Source organism: Sciurus vulgaris, assembly GCF_902686455.1.
Source record: "Sciurus vulgaris genome assembly, chromosome: 7".
Classification (NCBI taxonomy): domain Eukaryota; kingdom Metazoa; phylum Chordata; class Mammalia; order Rodentia; family Sciuridae; genus Sciurus; species Sciurus vulgaris.
Window position 1 is genome coordinate 39,654,294 of NC_136467.1, and position 24,267 is coordinate 39,678,560.

The following is a 24,267-nucleotide window of genomic DNA, read 5'->3' on the forward strand; positions in this document are numbered from 1 at the left end:
CTCTACCAACTGAGCTATATCCCTAGCCCCGATCAATATATCTTAATTTGAAATGATTTTTAATGAAAAATTAACTTTATAATAAATATTAATGCGCTTTCAAGGTGAATTAGATGTGTTTAAATCAATGATTCTTCTGCTTTTTCATACTGAGAGACTGGAAGGACAAGTAAGTTACATGAGGAACAGCATTTTCAGCATATGTGTGGCCATAGCCTCAGTTTCTAGTCCTTCAGTACTTGCAGGGGTGAGGGCTGGCAGGGGGTGAGCAAAAATGTCCCTAGGCGATTCATATATACCTTCTGCTCTAAATCCCACTATAAAAACATTGCTTTAAATGGAGGTTATCTGAAAAATGTCTCACAATTTTTTAAAATGATTTTAATGTGATCATGACCACAGTATGCTCTCTACCAATTACACTTGAAATACTAAATATTAGGTAGAACGGAAGTCTAGAAACTTTCTAATCAATGTTCTTCATATTTCCTACTACCAAATTTTTCTCTGGAACTAAGAACAAAGAAAAACAAAACATCAAAATTTTGTTTCCCTTTCTTCAGAGATCTTTCAGTAAAAGTGCTAAAAAATAGTAATAGGTATCTCTTTTTAAAGGAAGGGCGCTAAAATGACAAGATGGGCAATAGCCATAAGTGGAAAATGGGTTCCTTTCAGATTAGTCAACAGAAAAAGATATCCTTACTCTCTGCCCTCTGCAGGATTCTAAATAAATGCATTCTTTCTTAGCTATAATTCTTTAAGCAAACATGCAAATTCATTTAAGGACTTGGATATTATCCATTGGATAATATTAGGGAATTATGGGTTTTTTGTTTTTTTTTTTTTTAGATCCATAGCACTGTGGCTATGTAGGAAAACATCTATTGTCTTTTTTTATGTTCATTTATTTAGGAAGAAACTCCATAAAATTACAAGTATATAATGGTATTAGTGTACCTATATCATATAAAAATACATTTAGCAATAACAGAATAAACTCATTTATAGGAATAAATGAAGACAATCAAAAATGATACAATGAAGGTTAATATAACAGTACCTATACATATGTATTTGTTCTTTTTATTCTCAACTATAAAATGTAAATTAGTAATCACAGTGTTTTAGTTTTGGGTTTATAATATATATAGATCTAATATATCAACTGTGTATAACAACAGTACTACAAAAAGTGGAGAGGTGTAATAGAGAACCAGTGGAGTGACATTTCTATACTTCAGTAAAATTATGCTAGCATAAATCAGGCACCATGTTACTTGCCTGACAATTGTTTTCAACAATGCCTTGTGGTATAAATTAATCCACAGTCCAAATTCAGTTACATATAGGTGTCTTTGCAGGGGACAGTTTCTTTGGCCAGTCTATCCTGACTCCAAGAAGGTTCTCCTTAACTGTCTTTTTTTCAGGTTCTCTCAAGTAAACCAGATGGCCCAGTTTAGGTTGTTGCCATCACAGATCTACCAGCCTCCTCTTAATTGTTTACCACCAAATTTTGTTTTCTAGAGTGGAACTTGAACTTCCCTATACTTATCTAAATAAAATCAGTTTCTTGGAGAGAGCTTCAGAGCTCTGTTTTACAGCCTGCCTCCTCCCCTGGGAAAAATCTCTGAAGTCACTGCTCTGAAGCTCAGGTTAGACAGTGGCCTGCTTTTCTCAGAGGAATAATCTTTCTTTATGAGCAGGATGCTGGGCAGAGGCAGTAGTCTCTGGTCTTGGCTTTCCTGCCTATTGTGCAACTTCTGCCCTGTGAGCCCGAACGACAGTGACAGAAACCCCTATTTTCTCAGCCTGCCATGCCCATGGTAGAGTGTCCACCCTGTGAGCAGGGACCGGATGAAGAGAGCCCTCTCCCTGCCTTTAGGCCACACTTGCCTGGATGTTAGTCTCTGATATACAGATCTCAGGTAGGGAATAAAAGTGCTGGGAACGTGTACTTAGAGGGGATACACCATGGCTGGGGGAATTGAGAGCCCTATCTTTTTGGCCATGCATGCCTGGAATGAGTTTCCAACAATCTGCACTGGGAGTTATGGGGGCAGGAAGAAGGCTGTGTCACAAGTGGTATAGCACCTTAATTAATCACACAGATCAAACTGAAATAAATGAAGATCAGGCTTGACTGATGTCTTTCTTTTGAGACGTAATAGATTGGGTGGTAAATGAAGGAAGCCTGGATAGTTTCACTCATACTCCAAGCTGATTTGAGGGTAGAGGTCATTGAAGGGTGGATGGAGGTAATACCTAGATTTAACCAGTGCTCCCTAGAAAGATCAGTTGTAACTGGTAACAGTGAAGTTAGGAATGGCACAGAGCATTCCCTGATGCTTCTTAACAGCTGGGCCCCTGGGCGTGACACAGTGAGGCTTTGACAAGCTCTCCATCGCAGCCACAGCAGGCAAGTTTTGTGGGTGCTACTTCAATCACCTGGAAAAAGCTCTGGTGTGGCACTGGAACTTATATCTGCAACTGTCTCCAAATCGACTTGACTTTTCCCAACTTTTCAGCTTTAGGTTATTGAATACCACTATACTTTCCTATTCCATGATCAGTATAGGAAAAAATTCCTTAGAATGTGATATTACTTGGAAATATGCTCCATTTTCTTTTTAGAAATGATTCTGAAATACATAGGGGTGAAATGATATCATTATTGGTATACATTTCAAAACACCTGAGCAAAGAAAAAACAAAGATAAAAGAAAGAGAAGCAGCACACATGGCAAAATCAGGCTGACTGTGAAATGTGGGTGATAAGAACTCATTATAGTAGTCTATTTCCTGTTGGATAGGTTTGAAAATTGACATTAAAAAGTGTTCTGAGAGAAATAAGACTCACCTGATTATCCATATCTTTGATGACCAATAAGACTGGACTATCTAGTGATGCTGATTTCCGATAGAGAGTTTTCAAGCTGGTTCCATGCTCTATGGTGCTGTAGGCCAGCCTCCATGGATACCCTTGTACCCTTGCTGGAAGGCGTCGGGCCAGCTGCCAGCACAAGAAGAAGATGCAAAAAGACAAATTCAACCACAAATCAGCATATGACTTGCAGACCTGAGGCATAAAATATATGCCTGTGGTTCACACTCAAAGTTTTATATTTATTTATGCATTGCTTGGTTTATGGTGGTAAATATTTGCCACATAAACCAAGAAAGAGAAGGGAAAATCATTGCTTAAAAGCATTTATCTTGGCAGGGAGACTGCTCAGAGGATGCTTCTCCCTTCAGGGCCTGACTGTGGGTTCCGATGCTACTGAGGTGTGTTGCTTAATAATAGGTATATATTCTGAGAAATGTGTTGTTAGGCAATTTTGTGGTTATGTGAGTATCATCAAGTGTATTTACACAAACTAAGATGCCTGCCATTCACTAGTTGATATAATCTCAGGGTACTGTGTCACATCTGCAATTTGTCATTGACTGAAACTTTGTCACGCGGTATGTGACAGTACTTTTGAAGACAGATTGAGTCAGGTTAAGAGGTTTGCACTAGACACATACTCTTTTTTTTACATCACAATCTGACTTTTAACAAACAGATTCAAATTTTTCCAGTGGTTCTTCCTACACTTTTGAAGACTCAGAACTGCTCATGGCAATTATGGCTTCCCACAGATCTGATAGCAAAAAAAAAAAAAAAAAAAAAAAAACCAAAAAAAACCCAAAAAAACAAAAAAACACAGATGCCTTATGTTAGATGTCAGAGGGTATCTGTCCATCTTGTATCTGTACCTTTCATCCACATCAATATTTAGCTTGAACTTAGCTGCCATAAATACCAGTGATGTTTATGTCTTCAAAAATATCATTAAAGAAAGTGATGACATGCTGTCTTCAGAGTGCTTCAAATCAGTTCCAGACAGTGTCAGCATGAACCCCACCTAGAGAGCTGCTTGGTGAAGTCTCTTGACTTTCCTGGACCTTCACTGGCTCATTTGTAAACTAAGGAATTGGACTTGATGATTCTTTAAGTTCTCTGAAATTCAGGTTTCTAAGCTGAAGTACAAGTGATTTCCTACCAAGGTTTGGATATTAGTACATGATAACATTTCAAAAATTCAAGTACTAGGTTTTCAGAAAATAAAATCACAAAGAAAATGACAGAAAAAGGAAAATCCTTTCCAGAGTCAAGTGTTTTCATAAAGCAAGAAAGTGTACATGCTATATTAATTTTTTTGAGTCCTATAAATAATCGCCATATATTTGGATCCTTTTAAAGGGCCTGAGGACCTTGGTAGGACACTTATATTTCTTTTTAAGATAAGAAGTAACTTTTCCTTTAGGTATGAGAGAAAGATATTCTTGTCTGATCAGTTGCTTATATTCCCAGCAAGGCGGTGGAAAAGGCTATTTGTAGCTTTTCAGAAGCAGAGAAGAGCATGCTGGACTTGGTTAGCCCTCCATGTTCCTCCCTTCTCCCCTGGCTCATCCCTCACCCCAAGTGAAAAGAGCACACGCAGTCAGTGATGGGGAGTATCTTTGAAGGCCTGGCAGACCCTCATCCCAAGTCCCCAGCGAGAACCCACCTGCTCTATGTGCATGTTCTCCAGCAGCGCACTCTGGGGCTGCAGGATGGGCAGCCCCTCCTCCTCCTCCTCCTCGTAGTAGCTGCATGTGCTCTTCCTTCGCTTGGCCTCCTCAACAGTGATGATCTGAGGCAAGGAAACAGACAACCAAAGACAAAGATGACTTTTCCTCAACTGATAACAAAGCTATGTTGGGTGCCCAACTGCCTGAAAAGGTAGAGCTTTGGTAGCAGGAGATAAAGAGGCATTTGGGGAAATGGTTAATTTTTCAATTCCAGATCAATGCACAACTTAAGATAGTACAGCTGAAGAACTTCATATGTATGAATTAAAATCATCCGTTTTCCAGTTTTGCTATTGCTGCTGATTGCTTAGTCCTTGAGTGAGAACTGTTTATAACTCCATGAGCAATTTATACCCTTGAAAATTGTCTAAATTGTTCTTCTTTAGCCTGTATCTAAATTTAAATTGTCAAGGAAATAATCAGAGATCACTCAGTGAGTAAGTCTTCTATAAATAGGGAGTATGGAACAATAAGGACAGTTTTTAATCAAGGTTCTTGATGTTTTCTCTCAAGGTTGTGTACATAGCAACCAAGCCGGAGAGAAATAATGAATGATAACATCTACCAGGAGCAGCAACAGAATTACTTTGCTGCTTTGCTCAAAATTACAACCAGGTTACAAATCTTACATACAGTTCAGAAACAGCCAAAGTATTTTTCCCTTCTAAACTGAGAAATATTATATTGTACATACTTACACACTTATTATATAATTATATTTATCTTTATAAACTACTACAGTCCTTCTCACTTTAAAATCCATTTTTTATCCCTTTTAAATTCTGGATAAAACACTGAAATTAAGTTATATTAGACTGCTAATTCAGCCAATTGCCTGAATACCAGTATTAATGACTTTTGTATTATAGAGAAAAAGCATTTAAATGTCATCTAGTGAAAGTTGTTAGATAATGCATTACTCAATTTCCAAATCACACAATGACATATACAAAGTACCCACGGCCATCTGGGCCAGATTTCTGGTAGGGAAATTAGCTTATAAATTTTACCATCTTCTGGAGGAGAATTTATGTAGAGAAAACACTTCCAAAGAATCACAAATCCAGCATTTTAAACATGTTAAATGAAGCAGCATATTTTTGGTGAACCTTACACTTATCATTGCTACAAAATAAGGCTGTGGAATGAAAAAAAATCAAATATGAATCTGTGATTCACAACGGAAGAGGCAATGACACTACATCCATGTCCACAACAAACAAATTAACCAGCTCTATTGAAATGTTAGCACGATCCTCTCTCATTAAAACAAATTTTTGAAAACATTCTGGAGTGGCAGATCAGTAAGAATTCATAGCACCTTCTTATCCCTCAAGGACACACTCCAACCTACCTTCACAAAAGGCTCCTGGTCAGGTCTGGCACAATAGAAAATCTGAATGTCCAAGGGCAATCTTGGGTCTCTCATTGTGACCGTTGAGAAGTGTAGCCTGTCTAATGAGGAACAGGTTTTTTCTCTCTGCCTCCACACCAGACACTGGCGGGCACGCTGAGCTACAACTGTTTTTCAGTATCTAGCTTCCTGATTGAGTTTCTGTTTCCCTTAGGAGGGGGTTCAACATTTCTACAGGAACACGCCCAAATTAGGATTTACAGCGAACACACTTCCTGCCAGGCAGAGCGTGAGACTGTAAAACGACACTTTCACCTTTGAAATGGTGGTTTCCTAACTGCAATAAAACCCTATTGTTTGAGGTTTTTTTTTTTTTTTTTTTCCCCATCTTGTCCTTTTCTGCCGAATTGTCCTCTGGCTAACTTTGCTTTTCTCACCCTGCCTTTTCAAGAGTTTTCTTTCTGCCCCTTCTTTTAGGTTCATCCTCCCATTTTAAGTGATACATCTGTTCCCGGTTTTAATCTCAAAGGAAGGCCAAGAAGGAGCCTTCAATTGAGGTTGGTTTATTACAATTAGCACAATTTTAATCCCAAGTCAAGTTCATTGGGTATGAGGGATTTAAAAGAATGGGAGAACATCTGATTTATGTGAGGCTGTGAAAGATGTCGTCTTAAATACTGTTTTACAAAACCACTGGGAAAGTTAATATTTATCATTTTATATTTAAGAATTAGTCTTAATGACTAAAAAACATAATGAGTCCTCCTCTAAAGATCAGATCTCAGGGAGCTGGAAATAAATGTAGATCACCACTGGACACTGCCAGATCTCAGTGGCCTTTTGGTCTTGGGGACTACTAAGGGAATCAGGGTGCCATTGTGAGGCTATCCCAAGGCAGGTTTACAATAAACTCTGGCAGGTCAATACCCAATCCCAGGTCAGCCAGAATTGCCCCTTGAGGCAGGAGTCTAAACACAAACTGGGGCAGAATCATTCAGATTAGGTGTCAGTGAGACAGCACTTTCTTCAGTACCTGGCACAACAGCTAACATTTATTGTTTCCTGTGTGATGGTGAATGATAGGTGCTTTGCCAGACACAGGGACACCATGCAGTCCACAGGCTCTGATGAATGAGGAGACAGTTGAGAGGCAAGTAAAAATAAGCAAAGGTCATTCCACATGATATGTACACTAAAAGCTATAGACCCTCAAAGGCAGTGGGAGTCCCCTGGGCGTTATGAGATGCCTTATTTCACGGAGGAGATAGTGCTTGGGTTTGTGAGGGGACAGTAGGGTGTGGGGAGATGGGCCAGGTGGAGGGGATACCAAGAATGCAGACAGGTTCTGGGTTCACTGTGGTTGGAGACTAGAGAGCAAGGGAAGCAGAGGTGAAGGAGGAGGATGAGGTCTGGTGAAAGCACAAGAACAGAAAAAATGAACAACCTTGATGCCATGAAGGGCCTGGAACTGATTCTATAGGTCAGTGTTTCTAAAACTAAGCTATTCTTCAAAACTATATAGGAAAGTTCTAGGATTCAACTAAAAAAAAATCCCCAGGTGTTATTCTAATGATCAGCTCTATGCAATGGGAACCACTGAAAGCTTTAAGCATGGCAGTACATGAGCATGCTTGTGTATTTATTTATTTCTGGGGAACCAGGGATTGAACCCAGGGGTGCTTAACTACTGAGCCACAGCCCCAGACCTTTTTATTTTGAAACAGGGTCTCGCTAATTTGCTTACAGTCTTGCTAATTTGCTGAGGCTGGTTTTGAACTTGCCATCCTCCTGCCTCAGCCTCCAAAACTGCTGGGATTACAGGCATGTACTGCTGCCCCCAGCCATGCATATGTATTTAAACAAGAAGTTAAATAGGTAGTACAGCATATAAAAATATGCATATATACACACACATACACACATATATATATACACATATATATGTATATGACCTTTCAATATGATGAAGAAAACAAGAAAAATCATTAAATAGTGCTGGGAAAAATGGCTATTAAGAATATCATTTATCATACATTGAAAAAATTAACCGTATCATCTAGTATCTGAAGGACTGCAGTAGAAAGCAAAATCCCTTTAGGATGTTATTACACTTGTTATCAAATGGCATGAATGTTTATCCTTATTATAATATAAACTAATTATATATATATAATTAAAAAATTAACTGTAGACTGAATGAAGAGTTTAATCGGAGACAATAGGGCCACCTATATATACAAACACTAGAAGAAAAAAATATATATGTAAAAACCATCAACAAAATTAAAAGACAAATAGAAAACTAGGGAAGATCTGTCACATGTACAAGAGATACAGATTATATTTCTTAATTATTGAGAGTTCAAACAGTGTGATGGAACTTCAAGACTCCTTTAGGAGAATGGGGAATGGAAATGAGAGGACATCACAAAGAAGAAAAAAACCACAAATGGCTAATATAAATGCATATTCATTCTGTCCCTAGTAATCAAGAAAATAAATATTAAATTATATCATTTCCCACCTTCCAAAGTAGCAAAAAGTTTTACAATAATAGCAATAATAGCGAAAGTGCAGTGAGAAGATTATCTCTTACTTTGCTGGCAAGTTAAGCAAGTATTATATTAAAAATGGGGAGTGTCAAAAAATTAGGACCTTGGGCTGGGGTTGTAGCTTAGTGGTAGAGTGCTTGCCTAGCATGTGTGAGACCCTGGGTTCAATCCTCAACACCATACATAAAATAAATAAAATAAAATAAAGGTATTGTGTCCATCTATAACTAAAAATATAAATATTTTAAAAATTAGCACTTTTATACATTGTAATTCTAGGCAACTAAGGAAATAAAAAGGATTGCAGATCATCACATTCTTATGAAAAGTTTGAACCAACATAAGTTTTCAAGTGGGGAATTATTAAACTATAATAGAGTTCCAAAATACTATGTAACCATTAAAACTGAGGCTCTTAAAAATCTTTACTTATAAAATTCTTACAATATCAGGTGAGAAAAATCCAGATACTTAATTGTACATAAAGCATAATTCATTTTGCAAAAACAAACAACACTGACAAAAAAAAAAAAAAAACAAAAAAAAACAAAAAACACAACTCAAAGTACAGGGAAAAAAAAAAAGAAAAGAAAAGAAAAGAAAAAGTCAAAGGAATTATATAAAAGTACTCAGTGTTGTTAGATATTATTTTTAAAATTTCCATAGTATATTTTCCCGAAGTTTCCAATCTTCCTCCAACAGGCAGGTCTTGATTTATAGAATGAAAAAAATAAAACTTGTTTTAAGATCTTGAGTATAGGGGGAGAGGGCCTGGTGGGCGGATTGGGACTGCAGTGACCTTCCAAGTTCAAGTGAAGGTGCAGAAATCCTGATTAGAGTCAGGGGAACCTGCCTAGGCAGTGATGCTGGAGGGGAAAAGAGGTCCCACACCACTTAAGGTAAGAATCAACAAGATTCCAACTAGAGGTGACGAGAGGAGGGACGAGGATGAAGGAGATGAATGCGGAATGATATTTAGACTTCTCACTCGGGCATTGCTAACTAAAATGGAAATACGAGAGGAGAAACAAGTTTTAGAGAAGGATGACTTTTACTTTGGACATGCTGAGGATCAATACCTGTTAGCTTCTAGGGGAGGCAGGATTCTTTTTCCCTACCCATAAAGGTAGAAGAAGACTAATAGTGGATTGTTTCCAGGTAATGTCGGGGAGCGAGAGGTAGAACTTGCATCTGCATGGGGTGGAGGAATTCTGGCCAGCATTCTTTTCCTCATAGTACTTTTGGGCTCTTATCTTCCACGTGGAGAGAAAAAAGAGATAAGTATCTGGACTAATCCAGGCTCCTCTCTCCAGTTCTCTCTTCCTTCTCACTGCCACAAGCATTGGCAAGGGTGATGGGAGTTTGGAAAAGGTCTAACCATTGCTTCCTTCTCCAGATGTGCAGAAGCTCTGCCTTCTTACTAGCCAGTTATTGGAATCCCAATGCAAGATTATTTTGACTGCATTCTACATTTTAGGGACAATGGCAACCTAGTCCCTGCCCAAGTGCTCACCTCCCAGCTCTTGGTTGTTGGCTCACTGAAGAAGTTGTCAATCATATTCAGTTCTTCCTTTTCCACCACCACAAAGCCTTGCTCTTTGGCATCTTTCCCATAGACATCAGGAGACCACTGAACAAAGAATGTGTACAAATGATCCACCCTGAAAAACATGTTTGTGATATAGGTTAACACCAAGTCCGCTTTTCTAGTAGGCACCAGTAGGGACTTGGGTACATAAAACCATCATTTTCCTGCTAGGCAATTCTGTTTTGCTAATTGGGAGATTTCCTGCTGTCAAAATTCTCTCTACAAGTGGATTCTAAACTCAGAAAATAAGAGCCAAGAAATGAAAGCAAAAGTCCACAAGAGAACTATTAAAACCCTCTTCCAATATGTGGGAAAGATCGAGATGAGACGTAAAACTGAAAAACACACTGAGATATTTACACCAAATATCTTTTCCATGTTGAGTTTTCATTTTATTGGACACTTATCTTCATTGAGAAAAAATGTTGATCTAAAACCTCAATTGGGAGCAATAAACAGTAATCCAATGGGTTTTCATTTACCATTACAATTTTAATGAAACATCTCTGATAACTAGAATGACACTAGTTATTATTTTAGAATTAGAAAGAGACCTAATTTTATTGGCATAGGAATGTACTTTGCTTCTACTTTCTCTGGTCTCTGACACATGTTTAGGATATGGAGATCTAAAGCAACTCTCCAGGTTTAATGAACAGACAGATGGCTGTTTCTGAGCAGAGACTGGGAGTTTTCAGTTCCAGTGCCCTGGAGTACCCCCTAGGTAGGACTCTGACCTTGAGTTCTGCACCTATGTCCATCACAGTAGGGGAGAGGGCAATAGTATCATAGAATTCTTCAAGTCTCTGTGATTATAAAACAATTCAAATTTGAGGCTATTTGGGATTGTTAATTTATGATTAATTTATAAAGAGTTATAATCATGTCAAAGTATTACAATATTCCTAACAGGACCAAAGCAAAAACAGGTATCACCCACAATTCTAATATACCAAGAGATCAAACTGGTTTAAGGTTTCTATGTTCCTATCTGCTCTTGTCCACAAGTAAACACAGCTTGTACACAATTCTCATTTTAACCAGAGATAAGGCATAACTATTATATGTACTATATAATACACAATTACCTCGTTGCTGTACTCCTCTTTAACAGCTACATTTCATGAAATCAATAAACTACATTTATCCTGCATTTCTGTTGTCAGGATATTTAGCTTGTGGGTTGATTTGATTGAATGAAATATGTTACAGTGAATATCTGCAGGCTATACCTTTACCATCTTTTGAATCATTTCCTCAAGATTAGTTCTCAGAAAAGGGATTAATGATGGCCTAGGGCCATGATTTTATAGCTTGCTACTGATATTGCCAAACCAATTTTGAAAGGCTGACTCCTTTACTGAACAGGAGAGCTGCAGCTTGTATCTAAGTTTCATAAAAACCTTGCTGGTCCTTTTCATTTAAAGGAGTTTACTTATTTAAGTTTGATCAACTCACTTGCATTTCTTTTGAGGTTAAACATTTCTTAATGTTTTCTTCCTGGTTGTAGTCAATCTTCTGTGAATTGACTCTTTGTGGTTTGCGGTGTCAATATTTTTCTTTTCAGTTTGTGGGAAGCTTTATGTGAAGTAAATATTAACCACTATCCAAAGTGTTTCTAAGCAGTTGCTTCTGTTTTTATAACAATTACGTATTTTGATCCATGGTATGGAATTACTAATATTCACATATTTTAAAGGTATATTTTCTTTCAGATTTCTCCACCAAAACATGGAAAGTTGTTACCCAAGACTAGATGTGTATCAGTCTTATGTTCACATTTCTAATAAAGATAATATGGATATTGATAAATGTTATGATTGAGCTCGGATGTGACTGTTATGATTTACTTTGGCTAGACCATGATATCCAATTTTTGGTCAAATACCAGCCTCCATTGCTATGAAGGTAATTTTAGAGATGTAACTAACATTTAATGACTAGACTTTATTTAAAGCAGATTACCCTTCATAACATGGGTGGGCCTCATCCAATCAAATGAAGACACAAGAGAAGAGGACTGAGGTTCTTCCAGGAAGAAGGAATTCTTCCTCTAGACTTACTTGAGACATGAGACTGGAGCACCAGCTCCTCCCAGGGGATTTAGCCTCCACACCTGCCCTCAAAATTTCCACCTTGCCAACCCACAATCACATGAACCAATTACTTAAAATGCTTACCACTAAAAATTGGAATGGGGTGGGAAAAAGACATGTTCTGTATTATATATATCTTTAAATTATTTTAATTTTTGTATTAGGCAGTATTTACATGATTCAGATATTAATGATTCAGATTTAACAAAGCATATGAGAAGTTTCCTTCTCACATTCTTGTCTATATCACAAATAAAGGTGATCACTTAATTCATTTATTGTGTTTATTTGAAGTGTTATATATGTAGATATAAATACAAATAAATTTTTGTCTTTCCTTGGTTTTTATTATTCTCTTATTTTTTCAGTTGACAACATGTCCTACTTCTCTCTCCACGTCAATATACAGACAGCTTCCTCATTCTTTCTTTTATACTTATATAGTATTTTGCCACGTAAACTTATTGTACTTCATGTAGCCATTCTCTATAGTTGGACAGTTGGGTTGTTTCTAAGACTGTGCTACCATAAAAATGCTATGATGACTTAACTTTGTATGCACATCATTTCACACATGTACAGGTAAGGCTGTAAGATACATTCCCAGAAATGGGACTGCTTTGTCAAAGAAACAATCTGATTCAGTTTTAATTATACAATCATGTAAATTATGTAATTTTATAACACCATGTTGCCCTTTACAGAGATTACCTTATTAATATTTGTCCTCCCACCTCCCTATTAGATATTAACTGAGGAAACACAAAATAAATCACTATTGCACAAAGGTTTGAGAACTATACAATTTTAATTCTTCTAGTTTTCTCAATACTTACAAATTGAGTCCATTTTAAATATCTTCTGGAGAAGAGTTGAGAACTAAGTATACTTCACTCTAACTTTTAGAAAAGGAGATATTTATTTTGTACATGTTCACATTACAAAATATTCAAATATAAGAAACACAAATTGCTTGTTGCTAGCTCACTTGTGAGAAAGAGAAAAGCCACCCCTCCCACCTGGGATCTAGCCCATTGCTGTTATCATCTGCCAGGTCTTTGGGTTGCTGGGAGTGAGGCCCTAGTGTTTTCCTGTTGGACATAAACTACTTCACAGAACATTAGTATCAGATGAGGCCACCCCTATGACAGTGACGAATCAAGACAAAAACAAGACCGCTCTGTAATCATATCTGAACACAGATGAAAACAAGACATTGTCCAGCCGCAAGAACAAGCAAACACCCCCTAATCTGAGTATTATGAATGACTGTGCTTCTTTACCAATTACAGTGTTAGTCCTGAAACTCCCAAACTTCCTCCTGATGAGAATGAAAACATAAAATCACCACTGACCCCTGTGGGGGTGACAGGTTCTCGGGCTAGCACAGCCTACCTAAATTCACATATGTACATCACCAGGCTTTGTTTCTATAAATTGTAATGGCTTCTGAAGGACCTGTGGAGAAACAATCTAGCTGCTGCTTCACAGTTTGATCAAACTGTGTAAGATTTCTTTTTTCTATAGTTTGCTTATTTCTTATGCAGGCAGGCAGCCAAACCTAGCCAGCTGGGATCCAGATAGGTTCCCCAGCTTGACTGCCAGTAACAGTCTTTCTCATTTAAAGATAAAATTTCATAAGATACCCAATCATGGAATTATCCCTGCTTCCTTAAATCCTCGCCTCAAATCACCTAATTCAATCCCAAATTCTATAAATCCTTTCTAGCACTTCCTTTTCATTATGGCAGTGCTAGGGATTAACCCAGGACCCCACACATGCTGGGTAAGCACCCTCTGCTGAGTGATGCCTTCAGCCCTCAAACACTTCTTTACTGGGTGACCCACAGTTCCACAACAATGTGTATGTCCTCCTTTGCAATGAATCAACTGACTTTTTAAACTACAGGTTTGTGCCTGGTGAACTCTGGATGGAAGGCATCAATGTTCTGACACTTCCTGCATACCCACCATATGTCAGTGCCTTTGTCTTTATGAAGCTTATTTTCTTGAATATTAGAGCTGGTAGGGTTATTGGGTATCATTTAATTCAATTATCTTCCCTTAGACATAAAGAGTGAGGAAGCTGAAGCCAACTACTAGTATCACAACCAGGATTAAATCTCTTAAGGTGGCAATCTGAGTTCTTTCTCCCACATTACAAAGCCTCTACTTATTCCACATTGATTTCTGAACCATTTCTCAGTTCATTTCCTAGTTATGACACAAGACATTTTTATTACTTCCTGGACCCACTTTGCATGAAGCATTGCTTTTCTGTTCTCTAGCATTTCAACTTCATAGGGATGTTATCATTGAACAGTGAGTGAAGCAGCAAACATTCTGAGAAGTCTAAGAGCTTGTGCTATCATGTATTCTTGTGCAAGACTACAATTGAATGAGAGATGAGTCACAGATTTGCAGTTAAGATTGCATTCCTTCCTAGACATAAGAAGAAAATGTTAAGTTGTGAAAAGTGCAAGTCTATAAAGATTTTAAGAAGAGAACTTATCTCAGCAATTGCCAGCCATTTCCTTTTCAGGTGACAAAGACATTAAATTGCTCAGGGTGAACATTTCAGATGTCTTGTTTAATTATACAGATATGATATGTAGGACTTACTATTCCAGGGTTAGGATACAATGGGACATTCCCTGCTTGACCAAGACAACTCATTCCTATAATCCACTGGGAAGTTCAGAAAGAGGTAAGATTTGTAAAAGGATCAAAGGACTTTCTGAGGAGAAGACTAATGCCCAATGTCTTCTCTTTTGAAATTAATATTACTTGAGTTCTCAGATGATTTAAGGTGGACTAACAGAGGTAAGCCCATAGGTAAGGATAACACCCCTTTCTCCACCCCAACATTCTTAAGGGGAAACCTTCCAAGTGGAGAGAAGTGCTTCCGTCTTGCTATGATTACTTTAGGAGCAGACAGATTTGGGCATGGTATACTAATTCTGAAGTTTAGACCAAGCCCCTGCCACTTGGGCATGCTATGGAAGGAAATGGCAGCATAGGTATATATGTGTGTAGCAAGTAGGGGTGGGTGGGGTAGTCAATTTTGGTATAAAGCATTCTTGCCTGCTAGTGCCAATCTCCCTAGGAGAAATAGCTCAGCCTATTTCTGGGTGACCAGGGAAGAGGGCTCACCCCAAGCCATTTCTTTCAGGAATGCTGGCTTTTCAATGAATGATAAATCAAAGCTATTTTTTGTTTTGTATTTTTTGTCCAGAGTGGTCTATTCTGAGGTAGCCAATGGTGGGTCAAGAGCAGCTAGAGTCAGCCCTTTATACCGACTGAGCACTGATCTTCTTACACTTTCCACAGGAGAAAGCTCTCTAGAGATGGGGAAAGGCATTCTCAAAATACTATATAATAAAGACTCAGAGTCATAAAAATGTAAGTATCAAATAGAGAAGCAACCTTATGGTGCTGCCAGAGCTGATGAATATAATGCTGCCTATAAAGAAAAGCTGTGATTCCTTGCTTCAAGGACCTTACATTGTACAGTAATTCTATAAGGCAAGGATAACTGCTTGACATAAAGATAAGGAAACTAAGGTTGTGAGATTTGACAATGTGTCCAAATATCTCATCCCTAGATATGTTCCAGTCAGTCTAAGATGACTGCCCATTTAATAAATGCTGAACTCCAAGGAGGACTGGTGCATTTTTGGATCTGTCCATAGCCAGATCATTGGTCAGTTTCTTCCTTGGCTTTGGGTTTATTCAGTGAAGTCTAAGTAGGTTCTGGGTGGCTCTGAGGGCACATGCTTCCAGTGTCCCCCTTCCTGCCCCTTGCCCCTTTCACTGATAGACCCATAGGACTAGCTTTCAAGCCCAAGGACCTTCAGTCAATACTGAGCTTCTTGCTTGGGGATGTGGGGCAGCTGCCCTGAATGGTTTCTATTCTTTCTCAGGCAGTGGGCTCTGTGTCTGCAGTCAACAGTCACTTCTTGCCTGGGAAGCCTCACATAAAATGAGGTAGGAAACCCCATACGTATGTTCTGCAGTAAGGCACTCTGATGTGAAACCTTTGAGTCTTTTCCCTCAGACATTCTGGGCACTAGTGCAATCCAATTTCCTTCAATGCTAGTTCTCAGCATAATAGGCCCTCATTGTCTCATGTAGAAAGGGCCCTCACGCTATGCCTGTGATGGAAAAGGAAGAGGAGTGAAGAATTGAAGTGATCTGCTCCATAAGAGAAAATTAAAATTCATTTAGAATCAATTTGTGTACTTAGTTCAAAGGCCCTTGGAGACCATCGGAAGGAAAAAAATTCCCTAATTCCAGCTCTACTTCAATGTCCTTTGTTTAAGCTATTTACACTATTAAATTGGGGAAGGACAGGATATGACTTCATCTTTTTTTTTTTTTAACCGATTATAGTTGCCTTCAGTTTACTTAGTCTAATTCTTGAATTTTTTTTTTTTTTTTTTTTAACTAACAGGATTTTCCTAATAGTTTCTGAACTCAACCCTGACCTCTTTTTACAAACAGACCTCAAGTTCCAAAATTTCCCTTCTTTTCCCTTTGCCTTCTCCCTTGCCCACTCCTTCCTCTGGCTGTACCTGCCTTATTCCCCCTTTGACCTCTCCTCTTCCTCCGCTTCCCACTCAGGTCCTCCTGCATTTACACTTCCAGCCCAGTCTTTCCCCTGCTCTCACCAGTGCCCCCGATAGCCTGCTGCCTCTGGGCCTGCCCTTCCAAGCAACCTCCAACAGAAACAGCCGCTCGCCTTTCTAAATCCTCTTTTGGGATGATGAACTTTGCAGGTTTAGCTCCTTCATGGGTAATGGGTTCACTACCAACCAGAGGCACCCAACCTCTGTGAGGAAAAGCCCTCTGTCTCCCCAGTGCCTCCCCACACTCACCGTCATTCCCTGCCTTCTCTACTCCACTCAGTAGCTACTCAGACGCCTCTTCACCCTCTTGTACCCTCTCTTCTTAATCTCCCTGCCTCCTCTCTGAACTGAGGATGTTCCACTACACTATTAGAATGTGTCCCCTGCCATCTCCTTTAGTGATCTGTTTCTTCGGAAGAAGCAATTCGTTTTGTTTTCCTGGTGCTGGGGATTAAACCCAGGACCTTGCCCCTGTCAGGCAAGCACACTGCATCCACAGCTCAGGAACTCCTCTTCTACCTGTCTTAATCTTCCTCCCTGGCACTTCTGATAGTCCCACTCCCAAAGATTTCCTCCATCATTTCCATCCCTACCCTACCACCCTTTCTATCCCTCTATATTTCCTTCATCTTGATCCAGAAACCTGCTTGCATTCCCTGTCCTTAAAAAAACATAAGTTTCTGGAATTTTGTTTCTTCTTAAAGTCCTTCCCATGCTTCTTTTTCCCTTCAAAAAAAAAAAAAAAAAAAAAATGGGTTAGCATATCTTCCAACTCCTTTTTTCCTATTCTAATTTTATTGACCTTTTAGTATATGCCCTTGTTAGATCAAACCTGGTTCAGATACTTTCTGGAAGGAAGAAGTTTTTAAAATCTTGTTCCTTTCCTCATCACTTAAGTGAAACTGATTTTCTCAAGTCATCATCTATGCAAATCAACAGTATCTCAGTCATCATCTTCTTGACCTCAGAATGGCTGTTGATGGCTTTTTTTGATACTCCCTCAGTGACTCACCCTGTGGTCTCTAATGAATCAGCTGCCTCAGGGACAGGGCCTCTGACTGACCCAACACCATTATCACTAATTACAGCTGCCCTGCTAACTGGTCCTGAAGCACTGGGTGTGAAACGTGTAGGCAGAAAACTAGGTCAAGGACCAGGTCCTAGGAAAGGAAGAAGCAAAAGTGGTTCCAGAGAGACCAAGAAGAGAGAGCAGAGAGGCAGAAGTGAGCTCACTGTCTCTCTATAGGTTTCAGAGTGAATTCAAACTCCCTGGGGGCTGCCTGAAGCTTTATTTCATGCCACACTGCCAAGTGCTCTCTGTCCCAGTCGCATGCTCCATCATCTTTGCCCTAGCATCCATTCTGGCTCTGTGCTCATGCTGCTTCCTTCCCTTCTCTCCCTCTCACTATATTTTTCTTTCTTAGAGTGATGAAGAAAGTAAGCCAACAGGAGTAGCATCTCAGGCTAGGGTCAGGGACAGCTTCCCAGGGGCTGGGGTATGACTGGGTGTTGAGTGAGGCTGAAGGATCCATTGCAGGAGGAAGGAGAAATGGCATCCTCCAGAGGAATACATGCAAAGACATGTCTTTTAAGGAGCAAGGTCACTATAAAAAGGACAAATTATAAAAGGCAGAGAGAAAGACAAACAGTGCAGTCAGGTCTAATGGAGGCCTCCATAATGGAGGTGGGACTGTTGCCATGCGGGAGACCCAGACCCCACCTGGAAGGGCTTGGGTGGAATGGAAACAAAATGTCTTAATACCAAGATAGTGATACAAACCAGCTAGCGTCCCAGCAGGGGCATTTGTGTGGAGCAAGAGTTCACTGGTGGGGTGAAATCACTGAGGAAAAGGCACAAGGCTCATCCTTTATAACATGGCAGGAGACAAGAAGGAAGAAGATGGAGCTGGTGGGTCACTGAGTCACTGAGAGTTTTGGGCATAAGATAAAATGCTGGGACCATATCTTGAGGCCACTGCCTTCCAAAGCGTGGCAGGGGTGTCCCCAGTCTCTTCAGAGGATACACAGAAGAACATGTTTTAACAGTTATGCACTTACATAAAGGTCATTAGTAATAAATATAATGAACACATTAATACTTATAATTTTACAGATATTACTGCTCAAGAAGAGGTTAAGTAAAAATATTTTTAAAATATGATGATTTGATTTAAGTCCTTTAAAGACAACTATTAAGTAAAAATGGTGTGGGGAGACAGGGACCTTTGCAAAGGGAAGGATCTGTGTGAGTAGCTGAAGCTTAGATGTTGCTGTGGGCCATGCCTGCACACAAGTAGCAGGGAAGATGTGTGACCAGACCTGGAGTTTTGAAGACCTGCCGTGATGTCAAGAAGAGAAGGCTAGGAAGAGGCAGGATTGACTAGAAACAAAGGCTTGACAGCTGTGGATACCACAGTGATCCAGGTAAGAGACGCTCAGAGCCAGACTCCAGGTGTGGTAGTGAGCTTAGAAAGACACCTGCCACACACACCCCAGCCCGTCTAGCAATGGCATTCACTCTGGCTCTCAGGCTTTGTTTAGGCTTTCTGTTTAATCTCAAACTTGTTCTTAATCACACTTCTTCATAAACTTCAAAAAGTCTTCCTCGTTGAGCAGAGGAAGGGGATTGAGTGGGGAGAGAGAAGGGACAGGACAACGGAAGAGAAGTGGAATGACTCCAACCCTAACATTCCCATGTGCATACATGAATACATCACAGTGAAACTCACCTGCATGTAATCCATAAGGCATTAATTTTTTTTTAAACTGTAAATAAATAGCAGAAAGATCAGTGGAATAGAGAGAAGAGAACGGGGAAGGGAGGAGGAGAGGAAAAGGGGAAGTACTGGGGAATGAATTACAGCAAATTATATTCCATGCTTATATAATTATGTCAAAATGAATCCTATCATTATGTGTATCTAAAAGGAACTAATAAGAAAAAGGAATAAAGAGGGGAAAAAGCCTTCACCTTCAACAAGGCTCCTCAGGGCTTCACCTCAAAGGAGACACCATATTTATGTTACAAATCCCTATTTAGCAGATAAAGTTGTCATCTCTGAAGAAGAAATTAAAAGAGCGTGAATGACACAAGCTCTTGGAAAGCAGTGCTTGACCTCAGAGGCAACAAAGCATTGCAGAGTGAAGGAGAAGTAACAGCAGCAGCAACAAACTTTCCTTTTGTGTTTGGGTGAGCTCATTTATTCTCATTTAGACCCCAGGTGATAGCCTCCATTACTATTATTCCTATTTAGTGGATGAAGAGACAGATTCTTGCACACATTAACTAGCCCAAGGTCACACTGTACAACAGGGGTGGACGGGATAAATGTCAGGTCGGTTCTTGGTCTTAGGCAATGTGCTTTGTCATTTCCTTGATGTTCAGTTCAACTGCCCTGGTTAACTACTTCATCAGCACCTGTCACTGACAAAGCTGAAGGGCTGGGGGATAGAAAACCTGATGAGGAACTAAGAGTTGACACTTGGAATGAAACATTATTTTACTACCATTCATACCCTAGGTGTGTGCACTTTAGGTATGATTACCATCTTATTTCATTGAACAAGAGTCACTATTAGTTATGGTAGGATTCACTGTTGCTTCCCTTCACACTCTTATTATTATTGTTATTATTTTTAGATGGAGTCTCACTATGTTTTCCAGGCTGGTCTTCAGTTCCTGGGCTCAAGTGATCCTCCTAATTCAGCCTCACAGATAGCTGGGACAACAGGCATGTGCCACCATGCCCGGTTCTCCCACTTTAAAAAAAAAAAAAAAAAAAGAAAACATAGCTGTGAGTAAAGAAAAAGGCCGAGTTCCCAAACTGGTTTCACCTGTCATGAGCTGGAAGCTTTGGGCGGGTTTGTAAATCACTTAACTTCTAAAAGGAAAATAAGAAAGCCTCTCTTCTCCTAGTGGTGTCAAGAGCACAAGAGTGCAAGGAAGTTTGTTCTACTTTCACACATCTTTAGAAAGTCCCTTCTCTGTGGTGAACTGAAATGCTACTGCATAAACCGAGAAACAACCACATGGTCTAGAGGCCACTGGGGCATTGTTTTCCTATCAAAGGTTTCTTGACTTGTCGGAAAAGAAAATAAGGCTACATACAACAAAATATAAACTAGAAACTACTCGCTTGACCCAAATTTATAAACAGGGGCTGAGGGTACAACTCAGTGGCAGAGCAAGTGCTCAGAAAGCCTGAGACCCGGGACTCAACCCCCAACACCACACACATGTGCACACACACATGCTAAGCAGGAACCATTAAATAACTTAATAGCTATTCCATTGAAAACACACTTCAGACTGTGTTATAACACAGAGAGGGAAATACTGAGAAAAAGAATGTGGCCTATAAAGTACTGAAACAGTACATGTGCATGTAGCCCAGGGGCCACTTGCTTTGTTGACTATAAATTATTCAAATGTACTTTGGTCTGAAGCCTCCAGAGACACCATTTCTGAATACAGTCTCAGAACCCCAGTAGGGCAAAGCATTCTTTACCGTAGAGGTGAGAATTAGAAAAGCAGCGCCTCTCAAAATTCAGTCTCAATGGCCTGACTGAAAGACTCTGAAACAGTAATTTCAAGGTCCTTTCCAGTGTCAGTATTCTACAACTCCAAATTAAACCAGTGCTTAGCAATGCCCTGGTACTGTGGCTCAGGTACAGTGTCCCCGGTAAAGGATCTCAGGGTATCTGTCAAATGAAAATTTTACTTACAACATATCAAATATTTTGAAATTTTATTTATAACGTATCAAATTTTCATGTATATTTCACAATGTGACTACAGTCGACAGTACTGTATTATATATAGTAATATCCTCTTGTCCCCAGTGGGTATAAGACCCCAGGAAATGACTAAAACTGGATGGTATAATACCCTATACATATTACATTTCCCCCTATAGAAACAAAACTATGACAAAGTTTAATTTATAAGTTAAGATTAGTAAATGATTAACTATAATAGCTAATAAAAAATAAAATAATATAACAATATATGATAATAAAAAGTGTGTGAAATTTTCTGTTTCTTTTCCTCCCTTCCTCTTTCTCAACATAGAACTCACCCTTCTTGGGATGATGTGAGGTGATACCATGCCTACATCATAAGATGAAGTGATAACACAGGCATGGAGGACTACTTCCTAAAGGTTACTTGAATGCAAGCACCGAGATACTGCAACAGGCAGTCTGATATCCCAGGCAACTATTATGTGACCATAGAGGGGTAGTGTATCCACCATGGATACAGCAGACAAAGGTATGGTTCACATCCCTCTACAGGCTGACACGAAACAGCACCAGATTTTATCATATTACATAGAACTGTGTAAACTGTATGTTTAAACAATTAAAACTGCATGAATTGTTTATTTCTGGAATTTTCCATTTAATATCTCAGAACCACAGTTGATCACATGTAACAAACCTTATAAAGTAAAAATGCAGCTAAAGGGAGACTACTATACTTGAAATCTGCCAAAAACTGTTCTTATCTTATTACACAGGCAAAAAAGAAAAAAAAAAAAAAATGGTTACCAAGTCAGGTGATAGATAAGTTATGGATTGTCATGTAAATATCACAACATACACAAATATGAAATCACCATGTTGTAGCCCTTAAAAATGTATAGTTTTTGTCAATCTACCTCAATAAAGCTGGAAAAACAGAAATAAAAACAAAAAATTCTTTGATTTGGTTTCCCAAAGACAGGAGGAAAGCTCTTTTGCAAATCACTACTCAAAATAACACAAACACTTAAAATAAGTAAAAACTAAAAGTTGATGTTAATATCAATGCTGGAGGTCTTAGGTTGGTCTCCCATAGGTTAGGCTCAGCAGTGATATCATCTCTTTTGATTTTTTTTTTTTTTTTAATTAAACAATGGTCAATACTCAAAAATTGGGGAGACCATACACACATAATCCACTTTTCAGCCTCTTTGGAAAAAGATAGGCAGGGTGAACAACACCAGGACCATATTCCCACGTAGCTGCAGAGGTTCACAGCAGGTGAAACCAGAGCAAGGCTCTGTAACTGACCCTGGCTCTAAGCCTCGCTCACCTCCATTCCTCATTGTGGCAGGGCATTTAGATTTGCAAAGAGAAATTCCCCCTTAGCTATAAGACTCCAACAGAAGCCTTAAACCTCAAATAGTACCACAACCTACATATATCATTTTTTTTCACACACACACACACCTAAAATACAGTTTAATCCATAAATTAGGCACGGTAAGAGATAAAAAATAACTAATAGTAAAATGTAATACTTATATAGCATAATAAAGTATTTTGAGATTGCAGTTGACTACAGATAACTGAACTCATGGAACACAAAACTGTGTGTACATAAGGGGACTGCTGCATGTCCTATTTCTTCATACTTACTCCCAAACACTGTGTGCAGCACCCATTGGCAGAGATTAATTAGCATGCGGTGAAAACAGGCCTCAACTTACTCCCCAAAGTGCTGGCACTTGCTCCTTCACCAAAAAGCACAGCTGTCACTGTGAAGAGCTTCCTCAGAAAGGAGGTTATGTTTCTGGGAGTGTGGGTCTGATGTGGAGCCAATGATTAACTCAAGACATTTGCCGAAGCTGGTTACTGAAGCTACTATTAGGCAACTGCTTAATATGGTATTTCTAGAATTTTAAGTTGGTGAAAAAAGATACAATAATGGGCAAAGGAATGAAGAGTAAGCAATATCACTTCAAAATCCTTTAAGGGGGCTGGGGAGATAGCTCAGTCGGCAGAGTGCTTGCCTTGTAAGCCCAAGGCCCTGGGTTCGATCCCCAGCACCAAAAAAAAAAAAAAAAAAGATTAAAGCAAAACCCTTTAAGGTACTTTTCAAAACAGAAAATACTTATATAAATGATTAACAATCATATAATATATTTGTTCAGTAGTTTTCCAAAATTGCTATTAAATGGGGAGAAGAAGGGCACTTCCTTACAGATTGTTTTGGAAATATTTGGGGGACTTTTCTGTATTTTCTTTGTTTTGTTTTTCTTTTTCTTTTTCATTTAGTACTGGGGATTGAACTCAAGGATGCTTAACCACTGAGCCACATTCCCAGCCCTTTTTATTTTTTATTTTGAGACAGGGTCTTGTTAAGTTGCTAAGTTGCGGAGGCTAGCTAGCTTTGAACTCACAATCTTCCTGCCTCAGCTTCCTGAACTGCTGGGATTACAGGTGTGCACCACCATGCCTGGCAGGAATTTTTCTTTATCAGCAACATTCTTACCTTAAAACACCACAGTAGGATTACTGCATAGAGGTTTAAAGATAGGAAAGGAAGAAGTCAAATTATCACTGTTTACAGGTGATATGATCCTTTACTCAGAAGATTAAAAAGACTCTAGAAAATACTACAAGAGCTAATAAACAAATTGAGCAAAGTAGCAGGTTACAAAATCAACAT

The 24,267-nt window shown here is 39.0% G+C and overlaps 1 protein-coding gene across 1 annotated transcript in view; it reads right to left on the minus strand.

Moving 5' to 3' along the window:
• Nucleotides 1-24,267, minus strand: part of NCOA7 (nuclear receptor coactivator 7) — a 192,450-nt gene that overhangs the window by 3,628 nt on the left and 164,555 nt on the right. Inside the window, 3 exon segments of the mRNA XM_079148281.1 lie at nt 2,858-3,010; nt 4,551-4,676; nt 10,034-10,181. Coding sequence (XP_079004407.1) covers nt 2,858-3,010; nt 4,551-4,676; nt 10,034-10,181 — 427 coding nt within the window.